This window comes from Lygodium microphyllum, chromosome 1 (assembly GCF_053477565.2).
Source record: "Lygodium microphyllum isolate KBCC chromosome 1, Lygodium_microphyllum_v1.1.10, whole genome shotgun sequence".
Classification (NCBI taxonomy): Eukaryota; Viridiplantae; Streptophyta; class Polypodiopsida; order Schizaeales; family Lygodiaceae; genus Lygodium; species Lygodium microphyllum.
The window spans coordinates 153,485,870-153,508,789 of NC_141135.1; the positions used below are offsets into that span (position 1 = coordinate 153,485,870).

A 22,920-nucleotide genomic window follows, 5' to 3' on the forward strand; every position below is an offset into this window, starting at 1 on the left:
TTTGGGTAGCTATCCATCATGTGAGGCTTGTCCAAGATCACGCATTGCATTTTCTTCTTCCCCATGTGAATGTCCATATTGAGAGGCATCACCACTGGTTGACTCCATCTTACTGTATGAAGATACCTTGTTCTAATTACTCAGTTGAGCACAAAAGTCAGCACTAGCACAAAGCTTCGGCTTGCAATTAGGTACATCAAATCCACCACATTAAAGGATTGAGTGCTATCCCAACAATGGAACCACAAAACCAACCTTCCTTCTCAGATAGGGTGGTAATACATAATTAAGCACTTAATTACATCAATCAATAAATGAGTATAAACTGAAATGCACACTTCACCTTAATACCTTGGACAGTAGACACCTTGTTAGCCCCAAAATTGGCACCCCTTTGAATGTTTCTTTAACTTATATTGCCAATGGATTGCATACAAGCTGAAATTTCACAATCTCCTTTGCTCATTCAAAAGCCCCTTGCTGTATAAACAATCAACAAGCAAATTAGGCAAATTGTCTCTTGATTTTCACCTAGGACTTGCTCTAATGGAACCCCAACTAGCCAAATGCTGCCCCAAATTCACAATGGAAGAGTTGGCATCTGTAATCCCTAGCAATTTCTTGAATTTCAAGTGTCGATTTCAATGTACAATGCCCTTGACTGATGGCATAGGTCCCAAGGTGGTTGGTAAACCCTAATTACTACTGCAAAATTGGGTTTACAGCAGAATTTCTCTTGCTATTCACCAAATCTAGTTGTGATCTTCTCTAAATGCTAAGGTAACTTGAGAAGGGATGAAAAATAGCCTCTACCAGCCCAAAAACGTTTTCTCTTAGTTAGATGGGTATTTGTGCCAAGTGGCTGCCTTCTAAACCCATTTTTCTGCATTATCCAGTCATTAAATTAATTTTTAGAATGATTTAATTCTGAAAAATAATTTCAGCCCTCCTGACCCTGCCCGAAATTAAATGTGCCAATCCATAAATAAATTGTCTAAGCCATTTGTAACCTAGAGTGGTCTAACCCCTGTTGACCCTTAGACTAGCATCAATTAATTAATTAATGCCTTGTAACTACTGTCACCACCGACACTTAATGGCCAAACAACTATCCTAGGGTCAAAATTGACACCAACTGACAACCAAAACCTAGCTTTAATTTGTAAACAATCTATTATGGAAATGCTTTCTAATAATCATTTTGTTCGGGCTTTCCATTTTGACAAAAACCCTCATTACTTATTTGGATTTGTTATACATATTGTACTGCAAATTAGAAACCCTAATCCTAATTGTGAAATGACAGAGTGTGATGTGGCGTATGAGATGTCATCCCTATGATGTGACATATGACAAGTCATAGAAAAAGATTTGCATATGGGATTTGCGATCATGACTCACTTGTATCTTATCTAAAAAGTAGTGTGGCAACACGTGTTAGTGAAATCAACAGCTTACTAGCAGCTGAAGAACTAATAGTGTGTGTGCTATTGAACTATGACAAGATGTGTTCTTGAAGATTTGGCTATGCAGACCATGTGACAAGTAAGAAAGCTGATCATGAGCATGGAAAAACAAAATTATTCTAAGTCAAATTGAGCTTGCATGTATATGCTAGAGTGAATATTCCTATTTTATGTGCTTCCTTGATTTTCTTTGATATTTATTTTGATGACTCCAGCACTAGAGTTGACCATTCTAAGGAACTAGTTGACTTGTGATATATTCGTATAACAAAGTTACATCATGTACAGGTGGGACAAGGTGTAACAACACCTAGCATAAGGTTTTCAAGTTACTATTGCTAAAAATTTGGCATTTGAAGACAAGAAAAGTTACATAGAATAATCCAACTATATCCTGGTTTTAATAGCCTATTTTGCACCATTATAAACTGCATTTGGCTACATCAATAAAGTCAACATATCTCTCTCCCACATTCTAATAGTTAATACATAAGTGACTATGAGTATGTTACCGGTTGAGAGGAGCACGTGTTCCACTCTCCAACAGTTGGAGAACTGCAACACAAAAATCCTTCATATGTACATTTTGACTGTTCTGTGCAAGGACTGCTAATCAGACCTTGTGTTGCTGCATACCCATAGTTTAGCATTTCATAGAGCCTGGCTATAACAGAATAAACCTTCAGAAGTTTCATATAGAAAATAATGACACATCAGCTGGAGACAAAGAAATTGCAATCAAAAGAATGTATGCTTATGTACATTCGATTGTTTTGTATGACAAAGCTTTGTGCTTTACAAAACAGTAAAAGGTACATTGGCATTGCTTCTGCACATCTCAAGTCAGTTATACCAGTATGTATTAGACAAAGCATGCAGTCTTCTCTTTAGATGTCATTCTCATGATTGGAAGATTATCTTTATTTTTCTTCCATTGCTTTCATCTCTAGGACCCAATCTCACAAGTGAAGCACCAGATAGGTCTGTAGAGCAAAGGTCACTTTTTGATGAACGCAGTAAATGAAAAACATAAATTCAGAAAATATACTTCCAAAACCATCTGAACTGGTAGCTTGGCTTGCCAATTTTTAGCTTTCTATCACCTAGTCATATGAATATATGCCTGAACCAGCTTACTTAAAGTTAGCTAAACTTACAAACCTTTAGACTTAGGCCAAAATGGGCTATCAGTGATTTGCACAGCCTAGGAGGATGTAGGTGATGGCCAGAGGAGCTAATATGTTTTTAACAAGGTACCGGATGGGAAGAGGAGCTAATATGCTTTTCAAGGAGGAGGTCCAAGCACATGAGTAGGCCAATAAGCCAGCAGGGCAGGTGCACAAGCAAGAATCAGGTGTGTGATAGGTGGACAGGTAAGAAAGGCAGACAGGCAGCAGATGCAATGCAGGCACACTATTGGATCTGCACAGACAGGGTGCAAGCAGTGGCTGCAAGAAAAGGCTGTTCCCTATTGATATGATGAGAGGGGATTTGGTCTCCATCTCTATGAAGGGGAAATCCAGAGGTGCAAGGACTCTCAAGAGTGGAAGGCCATTTCCAAAGAGAGTGACACCCCTTCTTCAGATGGAACCAAGGATACTAGACACATGGCGGAAATGTTCCTAAAAAGAATAGATTTTTCCCACAGTGCTAGCGCTTCAGTCATGTGCATGAGGAGTGTCGTTTCAAGACCCAAGGTAATCCTCCTAAACCTTCTTCCCCAGGTCATTTGACCTCAAGCACACCCACAAAAGGTACTTCCCCTTGGCAACTGAGAGGGGGTCCTGATCCAGCACTTGCTCCCATTCCTCCTTGTGCCCAGGATCTTGTGGTGGCCGCTAGAAATGTGGCTTCTAGATATTCCCCCTCAATCAATGCCTTACAAAACAACTCAAGGCTTGGCCAATTGGTCTTGCGGACCACCTGCATTGGACTTTACTCCACATTGCCATCTAATCAGACTTATAGTGACTCATGATGCCGTGCAGGTTCTCCCTCTTCTCACAATTTGCCTTGGCAAAGACTTGGACATGCAGGTGGTTGCACTACCCTTAGGCTAGATGCTTTAGGCTCAATTAGACTAGTACAACCTTAGCTAGTCTAGTATCTAGATGCTTTAGGGTCAATTAGGTTACGACATCCTCATGCTAGTCTAGAATCTTTTTCTTAGTTCTTTAGGCTAATTGAGTCAGGCCCATAGGCTACTTTGCCCTTACGCTAAGTAGCATTAGGACTTTCTCTTACATCATCTTCCATTGCATTTTACTCTCTTAGCTTAACACTAGTATGCAGGTTTTGTTCTCTTCTAGTACTTAGATGTTGGGCTTGTATTTCAACTAAGGACTAACATTGCAGGGCTTGTATTTCAGTTAAGAACTAACACTGCAAGTGTCCACATCTTGACTAGGCTAGAGAGAGGTTTTTGTCGGTTGACCCTTACTGGCTCTGTGTTATCTCTTAGTTGAGCCCTACTTTAACCAACAAGGAGGCTTCCCCTCTTGTGGCTGGGCTTCATGCATCTTTTGATGCTACCATATTGCTTCTTTGGCATAGTTCTTCTAGCTGAGATGATTCTTCTACATCAACTTCTTTATCACGTTCTTGGCACCATAGCCAACATGAGCTCCTCGTCCTCCTTCAGCCTTGATATCAATGGTTTGAGGGGGATGTTGCTTTCCCTACATGGTACATTCAGATATTGGCATTGACTTCTTTGTCTTCGACATCACCATCCCTTCCCTGCCTTGTTGTCTTGGTCCTCTTCCTTAGATTCCTGCTTCGACATTGGTGGTTTGCTGCACTATGGAACTGGTCTCAGAGTACAACACTCTCCCTCAGCTCACTCCATCCCTTCATCATTCATTCATGTAATGTTCATTCATTCTTCAGTTTCTTCTTCTTCTTATTCTCCTCCTCCTCCTTTTCTGTTGTGCTCATACACACCCAATGTTTTCTCTGCATACCAACCCTAGTGTATCTTCAAGGAATTCTCTCTCTCCTTTTTCTACCTTCATGTGGAGTACAACATGCATTGTTACAGAACATAGAAGACATGTGCTCAATAGGAAGTTAACGATTGGTTATGTGGGAGAGTTGTTATAATGTACAATGATAGCAATTATAATCATGTAGGGCTGCCAGAGACCAAGAGGTGAGACTGAGGTCAAAGGTCTCATGCATGCAAGGTTCAAGAAGATAATAAGAAATGCGGATAACTTGCAAATATGAAGAATTTCATGAGACAACAGTTCAAGATACAAGCATTGAGAGCTCGAAAAGACCTGCAGTCACATCAACGCACATAGTATTCATGCCATACACCATCATCCTACCTATCTATGTGCATGAATCAGTGCATCAATGATGACCATGCAGGTTAGCAGAGCTGAAGGGACGTTGGCAACTAATAATAAACTTAGAAGTGTCGAGAGAGCTGGTGAGAAACTAGCTGATAGTGAGCTTGTGGTGATCAAAATAAAGGGACAATGACAATTAACATAATAGGGACAATGATAATTAACATAATAGGCCTTTTGCAGACTTGGACAAGAGGTTATTGAAGCCACTAACGATGGCGTCAACCTAGAGGACATCCTAGACCCTACAATGAAAATTCAAGCTAGGTTAATATATGCTTTGTTCTCTGGAAAGTCTAGGATTGTGACCCTAACAACTTGTATGAATATCCCCCTATCCTATAACAAAGAAAGCCTTGAAAGAAGGGAGTAAGGCCCTTTTTTCATGCCATCCTGTTTTTTGCAGTATTTGAAGCATTTGGTCAAAAGGTATATCTTGTAGATCTGCTTTCAAGCTTACATCCATATTTGGACCAATTTGAGGGTTTCTATGATTCAGATACATGGATACTTAACAGCAAATGAAGCATTGACTATATCTTTTGACTCCATGTACTCATGAATGCATATACCAATATCATGAAGAGCATTAATAGATGGTGCAAGGATACTGCTAATTGTCAATTTAAGAAAGGAAACATTGCAAATGGAGGCTAGATGAGAGCTTTAGGCCTAGAAAGATATCCCTCTTTCTATGGTTATTAGCTCACAGGAGTTTAGCAAGTGGCATTTGGCTTGGATAAGACAAGGACCCAGTGGCATGTGTAAGGACACAAAACCACTACCTATGGGGCTTCCCCAGAGCTCAAGAGGTATGGTGGAGAGCCCTTAAGATGGTATTCCACGGTAAAGCAAAGACCATGGTCGCGACCTAGGGGGCTGTAGCTTGCGTCACAGACAAAGGTCCAACATGTGGCTATGAGGATGTTTGGGGGAACCTATTCCTCCTTATTGGACAGCATCTGAGCAACATCCCCACTCAAGACTACTCCCAAGCACAATGGAGCCAAGGACACTTCACAAATGATAGCTGATTGCTAGTATTATAGCCTGGTACATTTGAACTGCAAGGTGCATCCATGCTATAGACCTTCCAAATGTATCCATGGTAGAGACTCTTTCAAGGATTTGGACAAAGATCATCCACTCTCTCCATGGGAGATGGGAGAGCATGCAGGGTGGCTTTGGGAGGATGAGAAGGAAACATGCCTTCATGCATACTCAAGCACCTTTTTCCATATAGCCCCCCAAATGGTCTGGCATCGTAGCCCACCAAATGGGTTGTTTACAAAACCATTGTATTTGTGATGTGCCTAGACACTCTCTACACAGTCCTTTGTACTGTGTATTTTACCTTAGGGGGATTTTCTCGAAGGTGTTATGAATAGAATTAGCTTTTCTCAGGCAAAAAGAAACACTGCAAAAAGCACAAGCTCCTAGGCTCTGACCACTTTAAGAAGTGAGTTTGTACATGGTATACACTAGAGATCAAATAGAACCTTGAAAGATAGGAACACAACTAGCAATGCACATGGAAACCATCATGCCAAGTTTAAAGGAAAACACCAGCACTCAGAAATTGATATGCAGCATAAGAGAAGTTACCTGTAGAAAAATGTTGCGAGATTAATTGCTCGCAAGAAAAAGAGCTTGATTATGACAACTCTCTCTGTGACTGATGGCTTCCAATCCTCCAATGTAACAAGAAACCTAACTGTATATGGTCCAACAATACTTACCAATATACTTAGTAGTGCTGCTTGAGCATATCCTGTTTCTGCAGGTCAAAACAACATGAAGATCAGTTACCAAAATATGGATGAAGCAGATTGGATGACAAATGTCACCATCATACACTAATACTTTTCGGATACGTACTTAATTTTGTATTTATAATATCCGATTTAGACACAAGAAAATAAACAGCTGCCACAGTCCCTGCCATGGCCATTGGCCAGAGTAGTCCCAGGACTGCATAACGCTGAAAATTCAAAACAAAGATAATGATTTTATAGAATTAGAACACTCAGAGAATTATTTCAAATATAAAAATGGTATGACCACTTTTAATACACAGTCAAATAGATCCTTGACATCAATATTTGAAAGCTTTTTTTTTTTCATTTAGGGAAACTGGTTCTTATGTCACTCCACCAAAGCCCCAGCCCATTTCATTCTCTATCTCTTCACAATTAGAAACAGGGACACTTCCAGCTTCCATCTTCACTCCCGATGTTCATCCTATGGAGCATTGGCTAGGTGAAGCATCTCATCTGAAACTTCCTTTGGTCAGGTGTTGAGCCCAAATTTAAAGCCACAAACTTGGAGTCATTGACCACCCTGCTAAATACAGTCTTTCCAATCAAGCTCATTTCTAGAGGTCTTCTTCCTAGTGAGGACCTTTGGAACAAAATAGAGAGTAATGACAAGAACTCACAGGAGGCTAGCGGATGGTGCACTCTACTCGAAAAGGGCTTGAAGGGCTTTCAGATAAGAGTTGGGACTGATTTGCCTACATAGACTTGGATAGGCCTTTTCTTGAGATGGGTGATAGCCATTGGTAGTTGGGAGATCCTTCCAGTACATAGTGGAAAATTTACAATGGAGAAGCTTGACTTGATAGTGTGTTTTGCCTGCACGTAAGGGTCTAAGTGGTAACGCATTTTGAGTCTTGACCAAAAGTGGCATATCAACACTGATCCAGCTTGTTGTACAAAAGGGTGGAGATTTTGGGCATACTAGAGAAGATCTTTATAGAGAATCATATGGGATTCTTTTTTTTCTTTTTGCAAATAAAGTGTGGCTAATTATATTGCTTCAGAAAAAACTGAATTCAAAGAAGTGCTCATGCTCAACAAACTAGCTGGAGCTGACGCAGGGTCACAGATATATCAAGTATACAAGCCTCTTAGGGCAGTCTGGGGAGGATGGGGGCAAGAAGCCACGGAGGGGGGGTGTATCACCAACTGGGGCTGCTTGCCTGCATCATGAAAAACAGGTCCTGGCCGCCCCAAGTGCGCATGAAATGAAACTGGAGCTCCTGACAAGCTCGAGACTCACCCTACACCTAGTCCCATTGGCCGCAGAGGGAGTGGATGATGGAGGTCCAAAGCTCTACTAAAATCGCATGTATTGAAAGTCTCTCCCCGCCAAAAACCTCCTAACACTGCGCCTTCCAGATGTGCCATCCAGTAAGACTCCCTACGATCTCCCATACCTTAGAATGGTCTACTGTGGGTCTAGTACCTGGTAGATGGGTAAAGCCTCCAAACCGATTACTGCACAAGACCCATCCTCAATGATGAAGATTGTGTCCTGCATCCCGGCGTCATACAAAAGGTGACGGCCCTGGCTGACTGCCTGCCAACAGAAAGCTCCCCATGAGATACATCCCAGGCTGAGTGCTATACGGTGGAGAATGCAGCATGCTCCTCTCCACACGAGCTGCGCTGCCTCATACCACCAAAGGCAATGCTTTGGAGTTTCCAAAACCTACTGTGTACAACGTTTACAACCTCCATCCTTCTGCATTTGGGCTAACCAACTCCCCATTGCTAGGCCTCCATGTGCCAACAACCACAACAAATAAGAAACCCTCCTCGGCCTCTACCTATCCCATAGGCGGCGCCAAAAAGTTTGCCGGAAAGCATCCGTGATGCTATGCTTTACCTAGTACCTGCTGCACGAAGACGCCCAATCCATGTCCTCTTGCATCAGTACGTGTCTGCCAATCCTAGTTGTGTACTCTAGGAACCTCGGTGGCTTCTTGGCAACCACAGTGGCCCGCCATAACCACTCTCCAGGGTCCCACTCTAGCTCATCAAGTGGCCTGCCCTCCCAAATCCAGAGGCACCACTCCCAGAGCTCCTCCCAAAACACATAAGGCCAGATGCCATGACTTCCCCTAAAGGCCAACCACCCGAAACCTCCTCCACGAAAGGACACGTAACCCCTTATCCTGCTGTCCTCTGTCATGGACAAGACGCTCCCCCTCTTGTATGGTGAAGAAAGTCCCATGTGGGGCGCTGCCTACTCTACCTGCCACCTGTAGGGGGATGCCGGTTGGTGAAAACCTAGTGGCCCATACCTCACCTGGCTCTACCTGCTCTCGTATCAGGGGGTCAATCCACTCTTGAGGTATAGCAGTGTCAATCTCCCTTCTCCTCAACTCAACTCCTCTCTGGCAACCTGATGCCTACTGCAACACCTCTTGGTCTGCCATCCTGTACACCTCCCGCCACGTCCTGATAGTATAAGCCATGCCGGCCTCCCAACCAGCCCACTAGATGTGGGGCACCCACCAATTTGTACCCCCTCCCGATCTCTGACATGGGGGTTCCAGATCACTGACTAGCGGTCTATCTCCTCCAAGCAACTTAGGGGGTTCTGAATGAGGGTCTTACGGAGGCCCTGCCACACCCGAAGTAGGCTACGGAGGAAGGAGGATTTGGGGGGCGTGATTTGTGCCATCATGAAGATTCACCTCCAAGACGGCCTTCAACCGCCACCAAGCCTCAGTCTACACTCCTAGAGGCCCTCCTACAAAGGACTTTCTATGTTTGCCCACCTAGTGTGAGACTGGGGACTACTAGCTTGCCTAAAAGGGCCAAACTCTGATACTTTGGGTCTATGATCCCAAGCCCTTCCTTTGACCGATGCCGTATGATGGTTGCCCATGCCACCTTGGCCTAGAAGTCCCTGGAACCGTCGGACCGGGCCCAAAGAAAATTCTGCACTAGGCGGCGGAGCTGCACTACACAGGACGAGAAGAAGCACCAACACCACGCAATGTACCAGGCTGTCTAGGAAAACTTGGTTAACCACCAAGGCTCGCCCCGCTAGGGAAACACGAGAAGTACTCCAGTAAGTCAGCTTCCTCCGAATAGAGTCGAGGACTCAAAGAAACTACTCGGTAGGAGTGATGTCAAGTCCTACTTGGAACCCTAAGTAATGGATAGTCTGCCCTCTGCACACCCACCTGAATCCCAAGTGGATACCCCACTCCAAGCTAGTGTCTGGGTCCGTAAGGAAACCATTCGACTTTCACTAGTTGATTTTTGCTCCCACTTCAATGCAAAACACCTCGAGAGCTAGTCTCACTCTCTCCAGCATCAGCTCATCGTCCTCTATGTATAGTGTTGTATCATCTGCATACTCTGAGTCTAGTAGCTCTATCTCCTCTCTTATTGAAAGTCGGAGACCACGTAACCCGCTCACATGTGACCTGACGAAGTGAGATATCACCTCTGCAAAGATTAGGAACAGATATGGGGCCAAAGGGCAGCCTTGCCGGACTGATCTCTCCAGCCAAAACTTCTCTCCTCGCCTACCACCTATGAGAACCCTACTGGTAGCCGATCTATCAAGTGCCAAGACCCCGCGGATCCATGCCTCGGGGAGGCCCAACCTCACCACGATGGCCTCTAAGAAGTCCCAGTCAACCCTGTCATAGGCTTTCTCGAAATCCAGTAGTAGTACCGCCAGTCCCTGACCATTGTGTTGGGCCCACTTTGTCGCCTCAAAGAAGGTGAAGAGGTTGTCAAGGATGCTCCTATCCTAGACAAAGCTTGTCTGTGTGTCATGAATGATGTCCAGAAGCACAGGGCAGAGTCACCTACCAATCATCTTGGCCAGTGCCTTATAGCCCACTGACAATAGGGTGATCGGCCTCCATTGGGAAAGTTCCAACTGATCTCCCCCTTTGCGGAGGAGACTGATAAGACCTACCGATAGACTTCCTGGCATTTGGCCTAAGCTGAAGATCTCTTGGAAGGCTAGCAGTAGGGGGTCCTTCACCACCTTCCAAAAGGTATTGAAGAAGGCCTTGAAAAGGCCATTCTCTCCCGAGCATTTCTGTCCGTCCTGTGCGTGGAAAGCCTCCTCTAGTTCCTTCTCTATGAATGGGGCTAGAAGGGAGCGTCTCATCTCCTCTGTGACGAGTGATGGGATGTGATCCCAGACCTGCTGTCTCTGCATCGCTGTCCTCTGGCTGAGGCTGTCTTCTGCTGAAAAAGGCATCTGTAGTAGCTAGTGTCAATCTCCATCACCTCATCTGGGCTAGAGTGAATCCTCCCATACTAGTCTCGGAGGCTGCGTATCTGCTCTCCAGAGGTGCGGGGCTGATGCATCAGCAAGAACCCTCAAAACCACATCACCAAAGGTCTTGTCACTCTAAATGACATAGCTAAAGGCACTACCAATCTCAAAAAAGAAAGGGGTAAAGTACTCATTCAGGCCTAGGATAAAGATAGTGATGCTAGTGTCATCCTCGAGTGTAGAGTCGTCCCTACCCTTGACCCATTTGTCAAAGCAATCCATCGATGATCAGATGTCAAGCAGGGTGGTGGCAAGTCCTACCTCCAACTGCTTAGATGAGCAGAACTGGACCTTGAACTACCCCTTTCCTAAGGGTATCCCCCAATATAGCCTTGCCTTGAACGGATGGGATCTGCCTAGATGGAGTCCTTCAAAGGGTGGAGTGAGGTCATGCCTCAAGGGCAATCACTCCATCCCCAAGAGCAAGCTTCATGTTAGGAGTGAAATTGGTTTGGCAGGAAAGCATTGTCTTACGCTTCACACTAGGTTGCACAGTCTCCTAATGAAGGCAAAGGATGCATTGCTATCTCATGAGTCTCAATCCTCCATTGCTTTGCTAGGCTGATGTCTCTTAATTGCATGTGCAATCAAAAACCTGCTTGGCTGAATCTGATGCTTGAGGGCAATAGAAAATTGGTTCCTTTTTTACTTTTTCACGGAGCTTGGAAGAAAATTTGAAGGAAGGTGGCTAAGGTGGAAGGAGAGACTTCCATTGGAGGTTACAATCTCAAGGGAGTGAGATTTGGCAAGTGTAGGGATGAAAAGGAGTGACACTAACTAAGAAAGAGTAGGTGGGATAAGGAGGTGAATGGAGGAGCTAGCAAAGGCTTGAGGAGAAGACAAAGGGACATAGAGAAGCTAGTGGACTTGGAGGACAGCAAATGAGAGATGGCATGCAATAAAAGTTGTGCGAAAGGGTGCAAGGCATCACTAGGTCCAAATTTGTAGTCCAAGGTAGTCAACTATTGAGAGAAAGATAGCACAAGAGTGGTCCATTACTAGTACATTACACTTTCAATCGAGGAGAAGCTTGTGTGGCCATTCATAAGGATATGGGCAAATAAGCTTGGCATGTCCAGATGCACCTTTGAGTGTTGAGCATCTTGGCATAGACAAAAATTTGTCTTTGGAAAGCTGCACATGGAGTTATAGCAGCCAAAACCATAAAAAACGTTTAGAAATGAAACGTTAGAAATGTATTTCGTAAGTTTCTTTCAAGAGGGGGTAAAATAAGAAACGTAGGATTTTTTATATAGGGATTTTTAATAGTTTTGACTAGGGAAAGAGGTTCTAAACCTCTATGGAACTCTCTCTTAAACAAAGAATGGCCAATTGAGCTTGAGTGATAATAGTGTCAATTGAGAATAATACATTATATGTTATATATCCATGATCCATTATTAACTTGTCACTTATATCAAAGTTAGTCTTTGAAAAAGCTATAGTATGGTTTAGAACTCAAACATTATATGTTATATATCCATGATCCATTATTAACTTGTCACTTATATCAAAGTTAGTCTTTGGAAAAGCTATACTATGGTTTAGAACTCATACATATCATACAAAGAAATTTGAAATTAACATGTAAATAGCCTATCTACATTATGAACTGAGTCAAGTTGTAACATTATGATTCTCATTTCAAAACAAACTGACAAAATGTCAAATCGAGAATGAATTATAATATATCATAAATAACTCATAAATGAAACTAAAGTCGTATAATATTCAACTCTCAAGACAAGAATAGATACTAGATTGACAAAGCCTAATAACTAAACAAAATCACAAAAAAATCAGTCTCTTGTCCAAAATCTCTAGCCCTTACGAGTCATTACACATCATGTTTAACATTGCCCAATAGTTTTTGTCAAAAAAACCATGTTTTGGGTTCCAACTCACAAAAAAAAGGCCTGTGTTTTTTACTCTTAGAAACACTTTGTACGCCAAGAAACGTTTAGTAAGTTTCAAATTCAAAGAAACGCGTTTCTTAGCTGCTACGCATGGAGTCTTTAGTGGATGAATATGTGTATGAATGCCTACAGTGTTAGTTTAACAAGCTGAACAATATTAACAAGTTGGGCTCTACATCCCTTACAAACTCTTCATAGATAAATATAATCTTATAGTGGGATTGCCACATATAGGCATGTCCATGATGGAATTCAAATCTTAATGGACCAATTGCTGGAAATGGTCCCTTTCATTTTTTGCAAAGACAAACCATGCAAAGCCAAAGATTGGCTAACTTGTTTGCTAACTTTTGTGAAATGTCCCCCTAGGATCTAACCTACATACAAGACACGACACAACCTATATCCACAAATAAAAGGGTAAAAGTTGTAATAAGAAATGCTTGACAGGTACTAGGAGGTATCTGGTGTCAAATTTTGGCCTTGACCAATTCATTGGCCAATAATATCAGTGGCAACGTTAAGGACTAGGCATTAATTAATTAATTAATTAATGCCAATCTAGAGGCTAATAATTGCTCAAGGATATTTGGGAGACACATCGGCCTAGCTAATTTAATTATTGGCTAGTGGAATTACTTTTCTAAGAAAGAAATAATTAGTAAATTAATTTTCAAGATTAATGTTCTAAAAACTAATTTAATTCAGCAATAAATTGTTGGAAGATGGATTAGGAAGGTTGCCACTTGGCAAAACTTGCCCATGTAAGTGAGGAGAGGCTCGTTGGAGGTTGGGAGATCAAGTCGCTAGCTGATTGGGGCCATTTGTAGAGCAATCATTATAAGGGACAAGGCAAGTGACACTAGCCCAAGACCCTAGAACAGTGAGCGACAACTATGAAGAGGAGATTGTAACTTGTAGACAGCCTTTTGGCTGTAGGCAACAACTCCAGGGTTCGTTCAGCAGAGATCAGCCACCTTCTCATGATGAAAATCTGAATTCTGTCTTTCCTCAACATTTTCTCTCTTTCTCTAGCCTGTCAGATGGGAGAGGATCGAGGTGCAGCTGAAGTGCAGTAGACAGTGTGAGAGTGAGAGACAGAGTTGAGCACGATACCCAATGCAATAGTACTGAATAGAGTGTTAGCTGAAAGTACAAATGATAACCCTTATACCTTAGGGTTATAAGGGGCTGTTCACACCCGAACGCAGTAAGTGCCCGTAAGTGTGCACCACAAGCACATACAAAATAGTACACATAATCTGGGGGAAAAAACCTCTCCTACCGAGAGTAAAAAGTGCCCCAGTGTCCTAGTGATCACCCGCACACTCCCATATGAGCTTAGGCGTAAGTAAGGCGTGTGAGATACCCAACAAACCCCCCTGGAGTGAAGAGTGATCAAGTGTACAAGGATCATCCGCCACCAAAGGGCGTCAAATTCAAAGCATCGCGAAATGCTTCAAATTTGTCTCGTGGAAGAGCTTTGGTGAAGATGTCTGCCACATTGCTGGTGGTAGGACAGTAGACAAGGCTGATATCACCTGCATGTAGCCTCTCTCTGACAAAGTGGTAGTGAATCTCTATGTGTTTCATGCGAGCATGAAACACAGGGTTCCGTGCCACTGCAATGGCACTCTGACTGTCAGTATATAAAGGAGTAGGCTCCGTAACAGATACATCCAAATCAACAAGTAAGCGTCTAAGCCATACGCACTCAACTGCAGTAGTGAAGGCTGCCTTGTACTCAGCTTCACATGACGACGTGGCAACAGTGGATTGTTTCTTGCTAAGCCAAGAAATGCATGACGAGCCAAGAAAGAAACAATTGCCACTAGTGGAGTGACGAGTATCAAAATCACCAGCCCAATCAGAGTCACTGTAAGCATGTAACTGCAGTGGTCCCCCCTTGGCATAAAGCAATCCAAGAGCTCTAGTACCCTGCAAGTAACGAAACACACGCTTCACAGCTTGCCAATGCGACATACGAGGCTGATGCATGTACCTGCTCAAAACTGAAACGGCAAACTGTATGTCTGGCCGAGTGTGGCATAGATAGATGAGACATCCCACTGCTGGAGCATAAGTATGGATATCAAACAAATCACTGTCATCATGTAATGACAGTTTGAGCCCAGGTTCCATGGGTGTACAAACTGGCTTGCAATCCTGTAAGCCAAACTTCTCAAGAAGTTGCCCAATGTACCTTGACTGACATAATCCAATGCCTCTAGCATCATGTACAAACTGGATGCCCAAGTAATAGTGCAAAATACCCAAGTCAGACATGTCAAAAGTTTGCTGTAAATTATTTTTGAATGCTGAAATCTGATCAGCACGTGTTCCAGTGAGCAAAAAGTCGTCTACATATAGACACAAAATCAGCATGGATCCCCCCTCTTTATGTACATAAAGGGTAGACTCAGATGGGCTGTTTACAAACCCCTGACTAAGCAAGAAGGCATCTATCTTTGCGTACCAAGCTCGTGGAGCTTGTTTCAAACCATATAGAGCTTTTTTCAGCTTGCATACTAAATTTTCTGAGCCTTCAACTGCAAAACCAATGGGCTGCTATACATACACTTCTTCCTGAAGTTCCCCATGTAAGAATGCAGTCTTTATATCCAGCTGATGCACTTTCCAACCAAAATGTGCAGCCAAGGCAATCATAGACCGAATGGTCGTCATACGGGAGGTAGGAGCAAAGGTCTCCTCATAGTCAATGCCCTTTTTCTGTGCGTAGCCTTTAGCTACCAGCCGTGCCTTGTACTTATCTATGGATCCATCTGCATTCCTTTTCAATTTGTAGACCCATTTCGTACCAATGGCACGCTTGCCAACTGGCAAAGACACCAAATCCCAAGTATGATTCTTATGAATAGAATCCAATTCAGCTTGCATGGCTGCCATCCAATGCACACTATGTCGTGCATCCTCAAAACATTCAGGCTCCTCATTATCATGAGTACATGCTGCCATAACAAACTCCATGGAATGTGCTGAATCATGCAGTCGAGTTTGCCTTCGAGTACGACCAGCCAAGGGTGTTTCCAAATGACTATCTCTCATAGTCTGCGTGTACCATCTAGGCACCTGTCTTGCTTCCTGACTGTGTACAAGTTCCTGCTGAATTTCAGTTTCAGCAATGTGCTGATTTACTGCATGTTCCATAGGAGCAACTGGCTGAACATTAGGTTCATTTGCTGAAGTACCAGCTGAATCACCAAATGTGATGGGCAGCAGCCCTTCAAAGACATCACGGGCAGCCTGATATGTATCAAAACCAGCCAAGGATAATTCTGATTTTTCATCAAATACAACATCCCTGCTGACAAAAACCTTCTTGGTCACGGGATCATAGAGTCTGTAGCCTTTGCTTTCGCTGCTATATCCCATAAAGATGCATTTTACAGCCTTGTTGTCCAACTTCTTTCGAAGTACCTGTGGAATATGGGCATATGCAAGACACCCAAAAGTACGGAAGTGGCCAACAGAAGGTTTGCGGCTGTGCCAAGCCTCAAAAGGTGTGACGGTTTTCAAGGCCTTGGTAGGGCATCTGTTCAAAATGTGGCAAGCGCACATGACTGCTTCCATCCAAAAACTATGAGGCAAACTCTTTGCCTTCAGCATACATCTGGCCATCTCCATGAGTGACCGATTTTTCCTCTCTGCTACCCCATTCTGCTGTGGAGTATATGCAGTAGTGTACTGATGGATAATGCCCTTCTGTTGCAAATAAGAATTCAGCATAGAGGACATGTATTCCCCCCCTCGGTCCGAACGGAGAGTCTTAATCTTGCAACCAGACTGAGTTTCCACAAGTGCACTGAAAGCCAAAAATGCATCATACACTTCTGACTTCTTTTTCAAGCAGTAGACCCAGCAAAAACGTGTAAAGTCATCAATAAATGTTACAAAATAGTAACAACCACCCAATGACTGTGTCTGCATGGGCCCACAAACATCCGAATGCACAAGCTGCAATCTGGCTGTTGCTCTAAAAGCAACATCACGGGGAAAAGAGAAACGATGCATTTTCCCCAAAATGCAACCCTCGCATAAATGCTCAGGAGGTCTCTCCAAGAGAGGTAATCCATCCAACATCTGAGTACGCTGTAATAGCATCAAGCTGCCATAGTTTACATGCCCCAAACGAGCATGCCATAACTCTGCCTCTAACATAGCAGGAGTAAGAGTGGATGTCAAATATGCAGACTGATCTACCGAAAGAGCATCCAACTCATATAACCCATGACACAGAGAACCTGTCAAGACCAATGTCATGTGTTCCTTGTCACGGACCATGCAACGGTCATCATCAAAGGTGACCTGCAAACCACAACGTGCCATAGAAGAAATGGAAAGCAGATTCTTCTTAATGCCAGGCACATACAAAGCATCCTGTAGGCGGAGAATAGAGCCATCAATGGCTGTAAGCTGAATCTCCCCAATACCACGAACAGGGTATGATGCATTATTAGCACACTGAACAGACTTCCCAACGGGAGGTGCACCAAGAGAAGCAAACAAATCTCTACGAGATGTGATATGCCGTGAAGCACCACTGTCAAAGAACCAAGTGTCAGCATCTTCTGTAGAGCTAAATGCTCTATCAGCCCAAGAGACATCATAACTGCAAGTGTAAAAACAATAGTCCCTGTCTGCAACAAAGGACGCGGACTCACTAGCAGTGGAAGGAGCTGCAGAAACAGACATCCCTGACTCCTTCTTCTTCTCTTTGGCAATGCGCTTCCTGCACTCAGTGATGTAGTGGCCAGGCTTCTTGCAGTAATGGCATTTTCCTTTCTTGGCTTGCGTGCCCCCCTGTTTCTGACTTGTCTGTGAAGTGTTACTACTACCAGAACTCTGCGAAGCATTTTTCCCTTGGCTGTTTTTACCCTTCTGCCTTGACATAAAAGCCTGCTCAGAGGCTATACCATCCACACCACTGTTCCGTCTAGTTTGCTCCTCCTCTAGAAGCAAACTGACAAGCTGAATGAAAGTGATGGGCTCTTTCGAAATCCTCATAGTGAGGTTCAAGGCAGTATGAAAAGCCAAGTAAGAGGGAGGCAGTGAATTCAATGTCGTAGAAATCAGCTGCGCATCTGAGTAGTACTCATCCACATTCATGAGTTGCTCCCGCAAGTCCTGAATTTTGTTGAGATGATCCTGCATAGAATCACCCTCATTCATCTTTAGAGTCTCTAGCTCTTTCTTCAAGAAAGAGATGCGAGTCTCATTCTTTCCTGCAAACATCTGCTCCAATATCAACCAAGCTTCTTGTGAAGAAGCTGCTGAACGAATATGAGGAATGATAGAACGCTGAACTGCCAATGCAATCAGCGACATAGCCTGTGCATCCCGTGTATCCCAAGTTTTCTGAGCTGCAGTTCTTGGGGGAAGTGGCTGAGCGGGCTGAGGTGGAGGGGGCTGAGGTTGCCCTCTTGCACGTCCTCCTGGAGGAGGAGTAGCGGGAGCCACAACTCCCGGTCGTGCTTCCTCTCCACTGACATAATCCCACAAATTTTTTGCCACTAATACATTCTTCATCATGAAAGACCAAAGGGAATAATTGTTCCCATCCAATCGGTCTTCCTTGGACACATAGGTGAATACATCTCCTCCCTGATTTGCCATTATTTCCCAAAAGGTAATAGAGCAATGTCAATGCAGTACGGGCTGGAAATCTGCAAATTTCCAGAAATTGCAGCAAACACAAGTCTGCAATTAATGTGCAAAGGGTACTCTGTCAAAAAAAACTGTCACTGATGCACGCTTCCCAAGGTGCAATTAGTGCTCAGCAGCACTAAAACATCAAAAGCCCCAAAATTTTCTGCAAAATTTGTCACAAATACCCCAGAATGTGCATTTAATGTGTCTCTGTCACAGACACAAGCACGTGTCCCAATGCAGAAAACTGATGCTGCTGCTGCTCTGTTACATACACAGAGCACGTGTCCCAATGCAGAAAATTGACCCTGCTGCTGCACGAACTCCTGTGTTGAAATAAAAAATGCAAAATGTTACCTCTGCAGAATGATTGACGACAGGCACGAATCCCGAGGCAATGTCTGTGCACAGGAACAGGCTGGCGAACAAAGGTGGTGGACAGCTGCCGGTTCAGGAAGCAGCACCTTCAGACAGAAGTCTAGTGGATGCCAGTGGCGCCCTGGGCAGGACTGGTACGTGCTGGGCAGATGGCGCGCTGTGCAGAACTGGCGGCACGTTGTGCAGGACAGGTGGCACACTGGGCAGGGCGCGCTGTGCAGGACAGATAGCACGCTGTGCAGGACAGGTGGCACGCTGGGCAGGGCGCGCTGTGCAGGACAGATAGCACGCTGGGCAGGGCACGCACAGGTACAGGCGGCTGGGGCAGAACTGGCGGGGGCTGGCTGAACTGGAGTGGGCTGCAGACTGCAGACTGAAGACTGCTCTGAGCTGAGCTCTGATACCAAATGTCAGATGGGAGAGGATCGAGGTGCAGCTGAAGTGCAGTAGACAGTGTGAGAGTGAGAGACAGAGTTGAGCACGATACCCAATGCAATAGTACTGAATAGAGTGTTAGCTGAAAGTACAAATGATAACCCTTATACCTTAGGGTTATAAGGGGCTGTTCACACCCGAACGCAGTAAGTGCCCGTAAGTGTGCACCACAAGCACATACAAAATAGTACACATAATCTGGGGGAAAAAACCTCTCCTACCGAGAGTAAAAAGTGCCCTAGTGTCCTAGTGATCACCCGCACACTCCCATATGAGCTTAGGCGTAAGTAAGGCGTGTGAGATACCCAACATAGCCATTCTCAAGTTTCCTTAGCAAATTCCAATAGGAAGCATGCTCAAAAGTAGCCTAGTACTCAAATTCTAGCACTAAAATTGAAGGTTGAGGGAGATTCAAAAGGCCATGCAGCCAATATTGAATTTGGGGTTGAATTTTTTCTCAAGGAGTAGGGTAAAGGCCAATCCCCAAGCAAACCAAAGAATAAATTGATCTGAAGGCTTGATGGTTATTTGTGACAACAAGAGGCAATAGAGACCAAAGGAGATTCAAGGAATCTTAGTGTATTCCATCCATATTGCAATAAAAGATAAAGAAATACCGCAAGGGGGGCCAAAATAGGCTGTCCGTTGTATAAGATTAAAGTGGTAAAGTGTGTTTTTCAATTTATGTGCTTTAATTACTTGCTATAATTATTGATTAAACAAGTCATTACCACCCTCTTTGAGAAGGCTAGTTGCACCTAGCCATTGGGTCAAATGGGCTCACCCTTGAGCCTAGGAACTAGTGACACTTTGGGCCATGACCACATCTCAAGGGTTGGTGTCCCATACCACTAGCCTACATCATCCCGGTATATGGATGTATCGATCAATAGGCCAAGAGTCCAAGAGTAATGACCACACAATGATGTGCTTGTACAATAGGGCCTTGAGTCCTATAAATAGGACTCAGCTACCCTAACCCTGAAGTGCACTAAATCACTTCATGACCACTGTAACCAATGCTACTAGTGCCCATTAGGATGTCCTAAGGACATAACACCTTGGTACTAAAAGTTTGCCTACTAAAGTCAACATGGATTATAGATCTAACTTGTAGCTATTTCTAGCAACCAATCTTTCAACAATTTAGGACCCACTTGTTACATAATATGCACGAATGAAATTTCAAGTCCCTTTATCCTAAGCTTAGTGGCCATTCATAGAAAATGGACATCCATACTTGGAGTCTTGCTTCTTTATGTTATCCTCATATTATATTGAGATAGATGGACACATTGAAATGAATAAGCACACCTTGGAGAATATGTGTTAGGCATATCTCCCCTGATCAATCCGATTGGAACATTGCGTTCCCTAGACCAGATTGAGTTCGCACATAACAATACTAAGCTTTTGAATATTGAATATAATAGTTCATCCTTGCTAGTGTGCATTTATGAACTGAGTCTACCAATTTTCCAACAACTCAAAGATGTGAGAATGTAATTTGCACTTGACTTTCTGCACAATATGCTACACATTTCAACAATTGCTAGCCTTCACCACGATCCTTATGAGCTCCTCAAAGGTAGGTGCATGTACCTGAAAGAACTTTGACTCAGTGATGCACACTAATGTGTATTGTACACATTTTCAAGGTACTATAAATTAGTCCTAATAACCAAGAGCACTAGTTGAATATCTTTTCATTTAAATTTACCTTTGAATATTTGCGTTCATCTGGTGTCTCTGCAAGTCAATTGGCAAAATAATTGGGGCAAGGTAAGCACATTCTCTTGATTGAGGAAGCCCCATGCTTGGAGAATGACTCAAATCCACATTGATAGGTGAATCTCATTATTGACAATAGTTGCTTAAATGGAAGATTTTTCCAATGCCACAGGTTGCACATGAGTCAGTAAGCTCGCTAAAGAGTTGCTTTTTTAACTCTGTCCTCCCTCAAGATATTGCTTAAAGAAAAATTCATTTATAAGGGGGAAGTGTTACATTTGTGGATATCCTAGATGGGTGTCCACAATATTGACCATTGAAGATGGAAGAATTGAACAGCAGGTGTTAAAAATCTAGGATGGTTATGAGAGCTTGTAGTGTGTGCACGCCCTGGGGCTAGGGTGATGAAGTCCCATAAAAAGGACTTGGAGCTCATTTATATGATCGTTTCTCATGGTGCCAGACTACACACCATAGGAAGTTCCATCCGACAATGAGATGGTGTGTGCTGATGGCATGGGATGTCACTCCTTGTAATGGAAGCTTGGCCGGATATGCTACTGGTCCCAGGTGCAGGCGTGAGCCTGTTTGCACCTAGAGTTGGGAGGTGAGTCTATGTCCATCTCTGTATGATTCTTTCTATGCTTGTATGGCTTGTTCCATGTTCTATGTGCAGGTTTGATATCTACAGATTACCCCTGTAATGAACAGAGCGATAGAGTCTGACCTCTCTCTGCCTGAGAATTCACCAATACTTGGTAAAAAAATCCTTATGAGGAAAACCTACAATAGTTAAGATCAACACTTGGGGACAGCCCCAAATGCAACCATTCTTAGTCTCCAACTGGTAAATGTATCATAAGCAATGTGGCAGAAGATGATCCCACACTTGCCAAGTCCTTGAAATAGTCTTCTATGGGTCATCAGCTGTAAAAAATAGTGTCCTTTGAGGGCCCCATGTTGTCCCAAAGCCTCCACGAAAATCTTCAAAGAAATATTGTTGAAATGTCTCCTTCAATGCAGGCAAAGTGCCTCCAATCCTAGCCATTGAAACCCTCCTTGCTTGAGAGGATGACTGTTGGAAGAGTGGAGAGGGGCATCTGCACTTAAGTCCAAGGGTACCTAAACAGTTCAGATTTTAAATCATATCAATCTCCAAAACTATCACAAGTGAAAAAAACAAGACCAAAAACAAAAGATGGGACCAGACCAATTACCTTGTAGTACTTGAACTTGCTTTGAAACCCATATAACTTTTGCTCTTTAACATTGGAGTCAGCTAACATTTCTCTTAACTGCATACGGATGCCTTTGCGTAGCTTGGTTGCAGCCTATATGCAACAAATTTGACATTATTATATGTTTTGAAAAATTTGACAACAAACATTCAATGCAAATTAGTTATTTTTTAGGCAACTAAGTACCTCTAACGAGGTGATTCTGAAATCCCATGATGTAAAAACCAAGGTTGCATAAGGACACATATCACTTCTGTAAACAAGAGCTGCATCGCCACTTCCCATCATTCGTCGAGCTATCCTGAGAAATGAATGATTAGGTTTCACAATATCAAATTCCCTGCAAACTGTAAGTGGTCTTTTGGTAGCTTTGATCCATCATGAGATTCAAACTGTAGTCCGTTACATGATGAACTCTACTAGCTATGTTACAAAAATGTCAATACATTCAACTACTTGCCCACCAATTATGATATACTACTTGTCCACAGGTTAAGACACACTCATTTTTGTAGAATGAAGATCATGTGACAGAAAAGGCTGAAGCCTCAGACTAATGGCTTCCGCTGAAAAATCTTATATGTTGTGTCAAGCAAATTAATAGGGCTCCACGTTGTTATGCACAGAGGATCTCCTC

At 43.4% G+C, this 22,920-nt stretch overlaps 2 protein-coding genes across 7 annotated transcripts in view; one reads left to right on the forward strand and one right to left on the reverse strand.

The window, feature by feature from the left end:
• The window catches only part of LOC148041840 (uncharacterized), a 225,348-nt gene that overhangs the window by 79,287 nt on the left and 123,141 nt on the right, over positions 1 to 22,920 (reverse strand). For 5 of the 6 annotated variants that reach the window (XR_015691637.1, XM_087683121.1, XM_087683115.1 and 2 more), the window contains 5 exons: positions 22,470 to 22,584; positions 22,263 to 22,376; positions 6,701 to 6,803; positions 6,428 to 6,599; positions 1,979 to 2,126 (listed from right to left, as the gene is read on the reverse strand). Coding sequence is in view for 5 of the 6 variants with exons in the window: in XM_087683121.1 (XP_087539247.1) it covers positions 1,979 to 2,126; positions 6,428 to 6,599; positions 6,701 to 6,803; positions 22,263 to 22,376; positions 22,470 to 22,584 (652 nt within the window). In the remaining variant the exon portion in view is untranslated. The remainder of the gene's footprint in view (positions 1 to 1,978; positions 2,127 to 6,427; positions 6,600 to 6,700; positions 6,804 to 22,262; positions 22,377 to 22,469; positions 22,585 to 22,920) is intronic. The other variant, XM_087683131.1, reaches the window with a different exon arrangement.
• Positions 1 to 22,920, forward strand: part of LOC148041841 (uncharacterized) — a 218,362-nt gene that overhangs the window by 72,403 nt on the left and 123,039 nt on the right. The window lies entirely within an intron of this gene.